Source organism: Ursus arctos, unplaced genomic scaffold, assembly GCF_023065955.2.
Source record: "Ursus arctos isolate Adak ecotype North America unplaced genomic scaffold, UrsArc2.0 scaffold_3, whole genome shotgun sequence".
Lineage (NCBI taxonomy): Eukaryota > Metazoa > Chordata > Mammalia > Carnivora > Ursidae > Ursus > Ursus arctos.
In genome coordinates, this window is record NW_026622985.1 from 44,271,749 (window position 1) to 44,286,605 (window position 14,857).

General features: G+C 33.2%; 1 protein-coding gene across 11 annotated transcripts in view; it reads right to left on the reverse strand.

Moving 5' to 3' along the window:
- DGKB (diacylglycerol kinase beta) overlaps nucleotides 1-14,857 on the reverse strand; it is an 863,998-nt gene that overhangs the window by 280,493 nt on the left and 568,648 nt on the right. For all 11 annotated transcript variants that reach the window (XM_057304222.1, XM_057304226.1, XM_057304221.1 and 8 more), the window contains one exon: nucleotides 13,372-13,436. In XM_057304222.1, the coding sequence (XP_057160205.1) occupies nucleotides 13,372-13,436 (65 nt within the window). The remainder of the gene's footprint in view (nucleotides 1-13,371; nucleotides 13,437-14,857) is intronic.

The following is a 14,857-nucleotide window of genomic DNA, read 5'->3' on the forward strand; positions in this document are numbered from 1 at the left end:
TGGAAGTGACATGTGTGACTTCTGGTGGAGGAACTTGGTGACAATGCTGTAAGGAGTGGATATAGGTACAAGAACACCTTTTGGAGGGATGTCTTCTCTCCTTACTTCAGACAGAAATAGACATTTCCCCCTGGCAGCACACTGCACTCAATTCTGCACTTAACCTCAGGGACAGTCTTTACCACATTTTATTGTGATTACATGTTTGGTTTGTCTTCCCCACTGGCCTACAGACTTTTCAAGGGCAGGGAGAATACTTAATTATTAACCTTACTTATTTTCCAAGCACTTTCATACTGTAATAAATATTTCTCAAGTTACACATTAAAAATAATGGAAAATAATATAAAGTGGCACTACGGGTGCTTGTGTTAAAGTTGTGGGCTTTGTTTTTGTTTTTCAAAATTTAGCAGTAATAATTTTGTTTTCAAAATGAAAAGAAATATGCATATCTTTAATTCTTTACTGAATAAATGACAGATAAATGAGTATTCTTAGAATATTTGAACATTAGGCCATAAAATGAGAAGTAATTAATTTCTTATGAGTCAATATTTATCTAAGAAAATTATATATATTTTATTAATGAACATAAAACATTTACATCTTGGTTACGGGTTACATCTCCTATTTGGTGATTACTTAGTTTCTTAAATACTTATACTCAGTTTTCTCTCAGCACTTATAAAAATTTTCAGAGAGGAGCAGTGTCCTAGTTTTAAAAAGACACATTACAAGTCAAAGAAATACTAAAATAAGGTAAGAGGCCCATATAGGCTATAAAGAAAAATTAGTGTTGTACAAATATTTCTCTTTCTGTTATACTCCAAAGATGGGGGGAAGTTGGGGGGGGGAGAAATGAATAATGAAAGGAAGGAAGAGAATAAAACCCAAAAAACCCACATAATTACTCAATTATTGGAAAGCCCAGATGTCCTAGGCCCTATCTAATGTTCATTCTGGAGTAAAATTATTCTAATGTAGATTATAACTCTTTTTAGGGGCGCCTGGGTGGCACAGCGGTTAAGCACCTGCCTTCAGCTCAGGGCGTGATCCCGGCGTTATGGGATCGAGCCCCACATCAGGCTCCTCTGCTATGAGCCTGCTTCTTCCTCTTCCACTCCCCCTGCTTGTGTTCCCTCTCTCGCTGGCTGTCTCTATCTCTGTCGAATAAATAAATAAAATCTTAAAAAAAAAAAAAAAAAAAAAGATTATAACTCTTTTTAAACTTGATTTTCAGAGTTTAAAATGCCTTTAAAACTACCTTAGGGCTTGAACAGATATTGTAGCCCACTATTTACAGTGGTTTCATTCACAGTAGCCGAAAGGTGGAAACAACTCAGACGGCCATCAGCAGATGAATGCATAAACAAAACGAAGTACAGACATACAATGGAACATTATTTAGCCTTAGGAGGGAAGGAGGAAATTGTGACACATGGTATAAAACGGACTAGACTTGAAGAGAGTATGTTAAATGAAAGAATCCAAAAAAGGACAAATATTGTATGGTTCCATTTATAGGTGTCTAGAGTAGTCCAATTTATAGATACATAAAGTAGAACGGTGGTTGCCAGGGACCGGGAGGAAGGAGAGGATGGGAGTTATTGTTGAACGGATACAGTGCTTCCATTTGGGAAGATAAAATGGACGGTGGGAATGGTTGTACAACAATATGAACGTACCTAATGCGACCGAACCGTACACATAAAGCTCATTAAAGTGAAACATTTTGTGTTATATATATTTTCCCACAATAGAAAAGAAAAAAAAATAGTTTAAAAATACAAAACATCAAATGGCAAAAAAAAAAAAAAAAAAAATCTGTAAAACAAAATAAACATCTGACTTCATTCCTCTAACTTTAATAAAAGCCACACACGTGGGTCTATATAAACAAAAATAAACTTTATTCTGCCTAAAGCATTCTATAAATTTGTTTGGTTTAGAACTGTAATGAGGCCTATATTAGAAAATGAAATTAAGAATTTTGAAAATTTGAAAGTCTGGCAAAACCATAATTAGATTTTTTAAAATAAAAATGAAAAATTCTAAAATCGGAAACAGTATCAGAATAGCAATCAGTTAAATCTTTCTTTATTTGTAATATTTGCCTGGCCTAGTTTCACTGTTATGCTTTCCTGCGTACCACCAGTTGTAGTTTCCTAAGTACTACTCAACTCTTTATTGTCCGACTCCTTGGAGGTGCCATAAAAAATACACATATTTTTAAATAAAGCTTTTCTATTGTTTCAGATCACTTCAAGGACTCTGTGATATCAGAATCATGATTTTAACACACATCTCATACTTGAAGTCCTCAGGCCTCTACTTTTGATATTTAGAAGTCAGAATTATGGAATTTCCAAAACTATTCTCAAACTTTGTCCCTGACATGAATTTCAAGTATCTTGAAATTTAATCACTGAGAACTGTGATCTCTTTCTTTCTAACCCAATCATGAAATGGTAAATGCATTAAAGCATAGTTTGGGAAAAGGATGGGCCAGATAGTTCAATCAAAATACATGAAGGAATTGAAAACAATATATCAAGTAACATTTCAATTTATTAATCCTCTACAAATTCTACAAAAAGGAAGTGCAGGGTGGTTTGGGAGCCTGATCTAGATGGTGGAACAACGGAGCACTATCCTGGAAGAAGCATCTAATCAGGTATCTTCAGTCTAATGAAGAGCAACAGCCAAATTAAAAGGCTGGGAAGGGCAGACACAACAAAAGACAAAGACAAAATTCAGAGAAAAGGCCAAAAGTCAGGCCAGGAACCAGATCATAGAGGGTCTAGTAAGGATTTGAGAAATTACTGGGTTTAATAAAAGAAAGTAGGTCAGCATTTTTTAAAAATCACCCTTGATGAAGTTTCAAGAGATCTGAGAAGAGAGGATAAACTGAGGAAAGAGTGGACCTCAGAATTCCAAGGACCACTAACGATTAAGGACTGATTAGACAGAAGAAGTCATAAATAAACTCAAACTGAGTAGGAACAGTTAAAACAGGGTATGTTATGGACCAAGGCAAGAAAAGTTTTAGGAAGAGAGAGTAAATGACAAATTCAAATTCGATTTCTGTAGAGGCAAAAAAAACTTATATATATATATATTTATATATATAGGATTTAGTGACTTAGAGATCTTTTGTGACCTTAATGAGAACAGTTTCACCTACACATAAAGAGAATCCGATTAAATGGTCTTCAGAAGGGACTGAATGAGCAATGGGACAGTACTGAGAATTTATTCAGAGTTTGGTTGTGAAGAGGATAAAGTACATGATGCAAGCTGAAGAAAAGCAAGGCCAGGAGACTTTCTTTTCTTTTCTTTTTTTTTTTTTTTAATGATGAAGAGAAACTAGGTAGAGCTTGTTTGGAAGCTGTTATAAAGACTTGCAGTGGTAAGGCAAGAAAGACATAGCAGAGAGGGGTAAAGTCTGCTTCAAGGTTGAGGGAAACAGAGGGTAGCGGTGAGACAGAACAGACACAGGTCACAAGGTGCGGTGGCCCTAGACTAACGGAAAGCTAGCTTATCCACCCTGTTTGAAGGATGAGGGAAGGAAGAATGTGGATGTAGACACATTGTTGCTTTGGTATTGGGAGTTAAGTTCATCACTTTCTACTGGGTGTTTTTTATTTTTTCTTATTGAAAGAGAAGTCAGGGTCGTCTCTAAGAGTAAATCGAGAAGGCTTGAAAAGAATGGGGGAATGTTGGAAATGGGAACTATGAGGATGGAGAGAGTAATGGAATAAGGAAATAGATGCAGGATTAATATTCAATGATGAATAGTCCGATCAGTTTGGTGATGATAAAAATCTGTCAATAAAAGTACAGTGAATGTGAAACTATAAGACTTTCCAAGCTAAGTGAAGAAAGGGCATATAGCTTCCTCCTGTTCTCTCGGGACACTCACTTGTGGAGGCCTGAGCTGCCATTCACAAGTACGGCTATCCTAGGCCATCACACTGTGAGAAAGGCTGGGTGACACAAAGAAGCCATCTGCAGGTGCTGTGATTGTTAATATTACATGACAACTTGACTGACCACAGGGTGCCCAGATTAAACATTACTTCTGTGTGTGTGTGTGTGAGTGTGAAAGTTTCTGGATGAGATTAGCATTCAGCTGGAGGACTCAGTAAAGTAGATGACCCTCCCCAGTATGGGTAGGCATCATCTAAACTGCTAAGGGCCTGAATGGAACAAAAGACAGAGGAAGGAGAGGGAGGACCTGACTCACACAGTGCTCCAGGTAAGGTCTCAACCAACAACCAGCATCAGCCACCAGACATGAGAGAAACCACCAGCCAATCCAATCACTTCCAATCCTTTCTCCCCAGTTGAGGGGCTAGACATGATGAAAGAGACAAGTCATCCCTGCTTCACCCTGTTTGAAATGCTGACCCATAGAAACTACCCACATAAAAAAATGGCTATTTTATATCGCCAAGCTTTCAAGTAGTTTGTTATGTAGCCATGGTAAACAGAAGAGATTTTGGTATGTGGAAGTGGAATGTTGCCACAATAAAAACAGAAAACATGTGACATTTGCTTTGAAACTGAAGGATGAACAGAATCTAGAGGGGACAGGTAGACAACGACAAGCCGTAGGAAGCCATTAGTGAGGGCATAGACAACATGGGAACAATCTTAATGGGTAAAGGAAATTGAACCCTAGTTATATGGTGACAAATATCTTGTTATAAAACAGTAGTAACAGGGATACCTTGACAATTCTTAGCATATTTTTGGCCCCTTATAGGTGTTTGTCAAATAAGATCTTAAAAAATACAATAAAGCTATATAGAGTTTCTGGTATTTTTCTTGCTAGAAGCAGAGATGGGAAGAGAGAAAATTCAGAGAAATTAGAATTAAAAGTTAAAATAAGTCAAGATGTTGTACTTCTGCTAATTCTCTTCAGAAATCTTACCCATCAAGGAAATAATTTCTTCATATTTTAGGACGTGTGTATGTGTGTGTGTGTGTGTGTGTGTGTGTGTTGCTTAATATTCTCTACTTTGTGAAAACACTAGTCACGTAGAAAAATAAAACAGAATATACAAACTTCAAAATGTTGCCTAAGTGAGAATATTATTTTTCTATTAAAATTTTTTTTTAATTTTTGTCAGGGAATTCTTTTTTTTTAAGTATATTAGCCATTTGAGGTTAATATATTAGGATTACTTATTCTCAGTCAGAAAATAATGCTGAACATACCCATCTAAGAATATGTACTCCAAAAGGAAAGGAATTAGTAACTAACGCTCAGGTAGAGCAAGAGCAACAGAGGGCACCGAATTAGTCCCAGTTAGCCAGGCCAGAGGATTAGTCGGGGTAAAATTACCTTATAATGAAGGGATTAACCTCTTTGGGAAGAGTTCAAGATAGACTTACTTTATACTTAATATGTCCTATAAAACGGTGATATAAAAAGTGTTCTCAAAATTGTTCCTAGGGATAATTTCTACCAAGAATCAAGAAATTTTATTCTATAACAACCAAAAAACACTTATATTCTTGACACAGCAAATTCCAAAGCATATGGATATTATAAATTAGATATTCAAACTTACTATCAAATTAATGAACTTATATGGAACTGGCTGTATCTATACTAAAGAATATAACAATCGGATGATATCCAATTCCAAATATCTATGAGTATTGAAAGAAAAATTTCTGTCATTGACATTGGTCAATGTCAAAGGCTCATTCCCCAAAGTCGGCTGTCCATTGTCTAATTAGTTTAGTGGATCCCCTCAGTCCCCAGAGCACAACTGGCTCGTGTCACAGTTTGACAGACTAATCTGAAAAAGGGAGTAGGGCTGAACACAAAGGAAATGGGAGCTTTAGTGTTTTTAACACAAAAGCACTTTGTAAACTAGGGATAAGGTTTCCAGAAACAGCAGCTTTAACTGCTGGCTAAGCTTATCTTTGGTTTTTGCCTAAAAATTGATCATTTATTTACTAAATACTAATTGATACATATATATATATATATATATATATATATATAACTATATAAATCTAATATACACAAATATATGTGTGTGTGTGTAAACATATATATATGCTGTCACCTTGTAACAAAGAAGAAATAATTTACTTAAGTGTTTTAATTTTACAAATATTTCCCAAAAGTTTCCATGTAGGCATCAAATCTGTAATAATGGGTAGAAATGCTTCCCCTAAACTCCTTTCTTACTGTTTAGTATTCTTTCCTATAAGAAAATACACTGTATCTTGGATTATTCAGTTGTGATTTTGTAGACATCCCTATCTACTGTTACTTCACAAATCTCTTTTCTTAATTTGGTATCTTAGGAAGAGACTATGTGCTTGTATGTGTGTAGGTGAGTGTGTGTATATGAAACTTTTGCATAAAACACATGCAAATTCATGTAAAGCAAAAACACAAATCCTAGGAAAAGAAAGGCAAAAATCAAACAAGAAAATTTTTAGAATATTTGCATGAAAATGATACTAATAAAATGTAAGTATCTTGCAAACAGAAACTAGAAATAAATGTTTCTTCTTCTTCAGCTAAATCAGAGAACATATAAGCAACCCCTACATATGTGTGTGTGTGTGTGTGTGTGTGTGTATATATATATATATATACACACACACACACACACACACACACACTCAATGGTCACCTTAACTTGGGAGGCCCAATATCCTCTCCTCTGTATTAATCCAATGTAACCTTTTCTTCCTGTTTATATTTTTCTGCAGAACCTATCCCTATCTAAGTTTTCTATGTAACCCCAAATCCATTTTCCTCATTTGCCTCAGAGATATGAAAGATTCAGTGTCTAGCTGGATGCCCATCATACAAGAAAAAGCTCCTTTAATAAGTGTCTGCAGAATAAGTAATCAACCAAATCAACAGCAGATGAGCACTATTTTATCCAAACTTCAGGACCTTCGCTGATACTTGTGTTACTGCAGTGGAAAAGAAAGAAAGAAAAAAAGAGAGAGAGAGAGAAAGCAAAAATAAAAACTTTGGCGAGAACAGTGAGAGGCAAAAAAGGAAGGAAGAAAAGTTATTGGATCTCTTCCTTATTTATCCTCCATTCCAAAGAACTATCTTATACACATGATTTTGAAGTGGAATAATTGGCATTCTGGTTTAATGAGACCAGGAAATGATGCAGGAATATTCAGGTGAAATGAATCCCCTGCATCAGTGTGCACACAACTCTGACCCATTTAACCATTCATATTTCTACCTGCTTAGATAAAATATTTATATGTGTTTCAACACACAAATGAAAATATATTAACAGAATGGCTCAACTACAAAATTATTTTAAAAGCCTTATCTTATAAATATATGTATAATAAGAATATATATAATTATGAAAAATTTACATAATATAAAAAAGTGAAACTCTCAGAAAATATATATGTACACATATATGTAAATCTATGCATCACAAATGTATATGTATGCATATATATCTATATATTACCCATTTATCTATACACTAACTGGCTTATACACAGATCATAGTTTAGTTATATGGGAACACTGATTTAGTAATAGTGCTAACACAAAAAATTTAAAGAAATATTATTTAAAAGATATAATTGAGTAGTCATTCTAAGTGAGAATGAAAAATGAGCATGTTTCTATATTTTAAAAAGACCAAAATTGGTTAGGTACACAGAAAATGAAAACATAAAAAATGATTTAGGACACAGAATTCTCACAAGCATATAATTTTGTCCAAAAAGTCCCTGTACAACGCCGACTTTTCTAATGAATATTTTATTCAACATACTAAAAATGAAAATGCTTAACTTTTAATATCAGTAGTACCATTTCCCTAGTTTATAAAAGATGGTACCCCTTACGTAAAGTGGAATTATGTATATTCTTAAATAGATAAAATGTTTCACTATACGATCATGAAGCTGTCTTGACTGATGGTTACAAAAGTGAGATCAAATGCCTTAAAAACAATGCAGACTCCATTCTGTCTTCAGTTACATTGTTTTTAATGGAATATGAATATGTCTTTAATTTAAAAAATCAATTATTCTACAAATTTAAAAATACCAATAAAAATTATGTAAAAAATTTTAATTTCTGTTAATTTCAAAGTATAAGAAAAGATGAATTACTACAAACGAAATTCTATAAATACATATACTAAAAAAGTCCAGAGGAAAAACAGAAGGAATATCTTATTTGCCATACTGTGATTGACTCAAAAATAATGTAAAATATGTATGTAAAACACTATATCATGAAATTCATTGAAAGATAATTTTAATTGGCTTTTATTAAACACATTTTAAAAATATTTACAGTATATGAAGAAAATTAGATATATGAATATGTCATCATGATAGAATACAATTTGAGTATTGCTCTTAAAGCTCTGAAAAATTTACTTTACTGAATTTAGAGAAACAACTTCTCATTGGTCTTTAAGTAATAAATAGAAACATCTGGTTATGATACAGTATTTTTCTATCACTACTGAAATATTATTTTATTCTTAACCCCACATTTTATTCTAGAACTTTAGCTGGAACTTTTTTGTCTAGATAATAATCAACAATTTTATTTCATTATTCTTGTCTGTCTGCTTTGTCTCTGTAACACCAAGGTAAAAAGTTAAAAAAAAAAAAAGATTCAGAGGTTTTATTTCTCTATTAACTTGGAAATTATAGTATGTCACATTCATTGTAGTATGGAATATATGGAAAAATATAATTTCCAAGTTAAGAATAGATATACACGGTTTAAAATAAATACAGGTATAAAATTGGCACTTCAAGATCAATAAGAATATTTTATAAGTTATTTTGACGAATAAAATATTAGCTTCTGTAAAATGTGTTTTATCATTTATGCAAAATCTATTTTATTGTCTTTAGCTTAATATCACATGTACACAACTTACAAAATTACTACAGAGACAGAGAGAGAGAGAAAGAGAGGGAGTGATTTTTTATACTGAGAAAGAGAGGGAGTGATTTTTTTATACTCAGTCTTCAGTTCACCATCACCAGGAAAATATTAGTAAATGGTTGATAATTATATATTGCTGACCTATAAAGTTGATGATAACAAGTGCTAAACAAATCTACAAAGTTTGTATTATTCATTAGCAAGACATTGACAGTGCTCAGAGATTTACACAGTAGGATCCTTACTTGTTTATTAACAAGTCTTTGGAAATGAAATACATGAACACTGTACTGAAAAACTAAAAGGCATTATTAGTACCTGAAAGAACAGTTATTTAGAATGAAAACTCATTCTAGGTATATTTCAACTTTATTTTTTCTATTACATTTTTGGCACTATAAAAAGGGTGAACTATAAAAGTAGTTAAGTATTTAAAAGACAAATATACCACTCAATAATAATTAATTTAGTAAATAAATTTAGCAAATATCTACAAAATGCTCATTATGTTCCATGCCCTGTATAGATACTAAAGTCCCAGAAAGAGTCTCATCCTATGATCTCATCAAGCCTACTGTCAAGAAAAAAAAAAAAGAAAAAAGACAGAGAGAATCACTCCACAGAACAAGAGTGATTTTAAAGACATAGGCAAATTTTCTAAATTCATGTCTGTCATTAATTTCTTGGGTAATTTGGAGAGGCTACCTTCTTTTTTTATATTAGAGTTTATTAATATAGTGATGAAGTATACGTCTGGTATACCCCATTTGTCAGTTTTGTGTCTTCCTGCACACATGTGCAGGGTAAGGCCCTCTGACATATCTGATACCACTATGCAGATTATGAGTTAAACTGCTTTATTTAAATTCACACACCAATTTCAGTTTTCTAGTTGTAGATTTCTTCATAAAAAGCAGAAAGTAGAACAGGAATGAAGTATATTCCTCTGAAAAGGAGGCTAAGAAAACGATCTTTGTCTCATTGAGAGGGTTTGAGATCAGATACTTTTAAGTAAGTACTTAGGCATGGACTTAGTGAAATAGTATCTTTGTGGAGCACTGAGGGCCATCAGTGTTTACTGGCAAATGGTATTAAGTGTTGTTCATTAAAAACTCGAATTAGTTCTTTGACAATAGGCTATAACTACAATATTAATAAATCTTTGTTAGATCACTAATACTTTTTCTATAACTAGTTCCATTCTGCATATTACTTGTAAGTCCTTGACAATGTTGCAAGATTTGTCTCATGGAATTAAACAGTTTTGTATTTTTTTCAGAATTATTATAAGCCTTCATAATGATCATTTTAACGGATGGATGTTTTAGTGTGTCAGCATACAACAATTAATATCATTTTTTTAAAGATTTTATTTATTTATTTGACAGACAGAGACAGCCAGCGAGAGAGGGAACACAAGAAGGGGGAGTGGGAGCGCTGGGCTCTTGCCCTGAGCCGAAGGCAGACACTTAATAACTGTGCTACCCAGGCCCCCTAATATCATTTTTTTAAAGTAAGAACTTACAGTGCTCTATTCTACACCTGATCTTAGCCAAAAGGCTGAGAAAGGATACAATGCTCTACTCTTAAGAGAACAGGAGAACCAGTTACATATGTTATTATAAGAGCACAAATGTGACTGTTAATAGTAATAGTCAAGTTAATGTTTTAAATACGGATATCATATAATAAATGGTTTTAAATAATAGTAACATAAATACTCTAAAATAATAAGATTTTAGTTTGAAGAATATCTTAAAAGTTTAGAAAGTTAAACAGCATACTTTCTTTTAACAGTTAACTTAGATTTACGTAAAAATTTGGAAAAGAATATGATATAAACCTCTCTACTAGCACTCTCTTAAGCACCGGAAAAATCATTATCTTTCCCAGTTCTTTCAATTTCTGTCAGAAGAAACAGAGAGAGAACTATATATTTTGGTAATTAATTTCCTTAAGATAATGTTAGAAACATCAGGTTCTTTAAAATATAAATGAATTTCAAGGTGAGCATGCTAGAGGATAATATTAATGGCATATGATTTATTGTGACAAGGGATCTGATCTGAAACACCCTTATTAGGAGTATTTAAAAAAATCCATTTGCAAATTCCTCAAAATATGAAAGAGTGCTATTGCTGAACGTGTCTCACAGTTGAAATCTGAAAATCCGCCCTTTTAAGTATGAAATTGCTTGTGCACAACATGTGGCATATCTTCCTCATAAAAATTTATTAGAAAATTTTCGTATTCTGAATATGTCGTATTATAGTTTAGGGAATTATCTAAATGCTTGTAATTCTGACTGAAGACAATCTGCAAAAGAATAGATTGAAATGTATATGCCTAACTGACCTGGTAATATATGCGATTCTAGAGCTGTTAGCTGAAAAACAGATAACGCACTGCGCATCTACTATACCCCTGGCATCCTCTGAACTCACAATAGAAACATGTGAGCTGTGTCAATCCAAAAGGTCTTTTCTGTATTATCACTGTTCCAAATGAAATATTCCCTTTAAGCGATGCAAGATTTCTTCATCCCTCAAATTTACAAGTAAGCTTCAACAGGATATAGTTTAACACCTTTTAAATACATTGGGATGTACAAACACATTGCAGTACCACTATTGGGCAGTGAGGAATGTCATAAATTAGTACTGCAATCAATAATAAAAAATTAAGTAGATATATGTGAATAATAGGAGTCTTATTAAGAAGAATTAAAATTATTCTGGAGAACAGATAGCATTAACCTCAGACACTTGAGAGAGGATCTTATTGGCATTCTTATATATAGTATGTCAATTTGATTATCACATAAATATATTGATACGCTTTCTCTATACTTTTAATTCTCCTTTCTTCCCTCTGGCCCCATCTCTTCTGTTTCTCCCTTTCTCTCTCTCTCTGCTAAGTCTGAAAAAAAATGCCTTATTATTATCAAACTTTCCGCCCCATGTATTTCTTAAAGCCTTTAATGGGCTTTTAAATTGTGAAACTCCTGGATGGGGGACACTGCATTCCTCATTCTCAAACAACAATTATTTTTTTGCTTGAAATCTATTTCAATATAAGAATATCAACATATGAACGCTTCATGGAATGGCATTTGACTAAGCACAGGCTAGATTGTATAATATGGTTTTATGTACATTAACAATTATGTTCATTTCCAGGACATTCAAAGTATATTATCATGTGATGAAATCTACAATATGGTTTCATTGTTAGATCAATTTATTTTCATGTAGTTCATGAAATAAAATTAAATCTTGTAAAATGAAAATGTCTATACTACATATAAAGAAAACTTGCAGGTGCAAAATTTTAATGAGATTTCTACTAAATTTTATAATACACATGGCACAAAATTCACACAAGAAAGTATGCAGTAAACATTTAATCTCCACCCCAACCATTTAGTCCCCTTTTCCAGGAGGAACCAGAGTTAAGAGATTTTGCGAATCCCTCTAAAGATACGATGTTGCATGTGTACATACTCATATAGACACTTCTTCCATTTTCCTCAAAACAACAATTGTACCTGGCTGAACTATGACAGAAAAGGCAAAACGTAATATCATGATTTATGATTTCCAGGGTTGTTAAACTAGCCAAATACAGGGACTACAGAGCCTTGGGTTTTGAACATTAATATATAAGTCGCTTAAATATCTACGTAGAAAGGCGGATTATGAATTTGTACGTTTGTGAAATGAACATAGTAGAAATGGGTACCATTGAAGCAAAGAGGATTCACTTTTTCTATCCCATTTTTCTAGGGGTGGAGAGGAGATAGCCTTCTGTCTAGAAATGGGAAAGATACAAAACCAAAACTTTCCCTATATCCCTGAATATCCGTAAGTGTCAACATCCACATTTGGAAGGGAAAAATGTGTATTACTACAGTACCAAAACTAATTCTGATCGTCAAGGCTCTTCTCCTTGAAGAATAAATCTTTACAGTTAGTTTATGTTAGCATTGATAATTCTCTGGTTTATTTTCCATTTAGTTGAGGCCAATACCATGGACAGTACAAAGATGCCAGGCCTTACCTGATACTTTTGCAATACATAGTTACTCAGCATTATCAAATCACAATCCCATGTTTTTCTTTGGGATTTAAGAAGATCACTCTCATATCCTTAGCCATGTAAAGACTTCCCATATATCTTATTATTTTCACCTTATATGTACTTGAAATTCTTCTTTTCAACACATGATAATGGACTAGAGATGACCACTACATTCCTCTTCATAGTCCCATTAAAACCAAAGGAAAAATTAAATTCATTTACAGTTTTGTCTCAATACTTACACACACCCCCAATGTTATTCAGCCATTATATGTAAAATGTTTTATAGTGATCCTTTTCATGACATAATTCATCAACAGCAACCGCAATTATAATTTTATCATTTGTTACCTTACCTACTGTTGAATTTTTCTGGGTGTTTTTCTCTCATGATGTGGAATCTGTGTGCAATGGAAGCGTCCTAAGGAGAGAAAAAGAAAAGAAAAATGAGGCAGTTTATGATCCTACTATCTTGTGGAAATAAAGATTAAGAGACAAAAATTAATTAACAATATTTTTAAATTAACTCTTTCTTAACAGTATCATTGCCAAGAAGATATTCTGAAATTAGGCAAAAATGAGTAATCTACACAAATTTAGTGTACGTGTGATTTATGTCATCATTTCACCACTGGTTACTTGTCATAGTGACTTCTAGGAGCTGATTTCTATTTAATTTATCTATCTCCTTTATTACCTGGCTTTGGCCTCATGATCAAAGTATGTTTAAGATAGTGTCTATGAACATAAATGTTAAAAAGTAGTTGAAAATATTGTTACACGTAGCTGGAAGGATGGCCTAAGTGGAGGAGTAATCAGGTGGAGTAGTTTCTAGTCCTGTGAGATTAATTATGAGTAAAAAGATAGTGTGAGGGTGCATATATAATAAAGTATAATACAGGACTTCAAAGTTTGCTAAGAGTGTCTTGAATGTGTAATTATTAACTGTTCACTCCACAAGCAACGTTCTGACATATCTTATTTTGCTTAATGGAGAAAAGGAAGCAACAAAGAGAAAAAAAAAATATTTCTGGAGAATTGGTGACAAGTGTAACTAGACTCTGAGACTCCAAATGCACCAGTTCTGAACCCTAATGGATTTCCTTCTTTTAAGAAATCCATTCAGAGTTTCTATGAGACAGAATCACACTGAGCATGTGAGATTGGTGGAAGATTGCGATTCAAGCTTTTCAAACACAGACTGTCCTTGCTGACTTTAAACAGTTGCCTCTGTTATATTCCAAGCAAGAAGATATTTTCCCATTCTTCATCTACACATGATTAATCACTCCAATGAGAAACTAATATATTTACCAGTCATCTCAATAGAAACAGGGCTATTGTTTGGATTAACTGTTAATTTTGTTTCATAGTGCAGAAGAGAAAAAAAAGAAAAACCAAACACAAAGGAAATAAAGAAGTTGTGTATTTGAGAGAATCTCGAAAACACTAATCAAGGATTAAAAGTCTAATGAATGAAATGAAAAGGCTAATGTGCTTACTCATGCATAACAAAGCATGAGGCACAACAAGAGAGGGACCAATGCCCACTGCAGATGGCAGACCGAGTTGCTTTTCCCTACAAGATAAAGCTGTAATAGCACTGTAATTTTTTCTGTACATTTTATCCTCTAAAAATCATTAAGTAATTGAATTAATCCACAAGAGAAAAGGACACAAAGATATAGACAGGTGTACACAGAGATACTTATTAAAAAGCTACTATAAAAACCCCTGTATGGTTTGATATTCTAAGATATCTTTGTTCTATATACACGGTCAACTTCCTGGTTTGTTAAGAAGTAGGAATATCAAGATGGTTCACTTTTATTGGTTCAATAG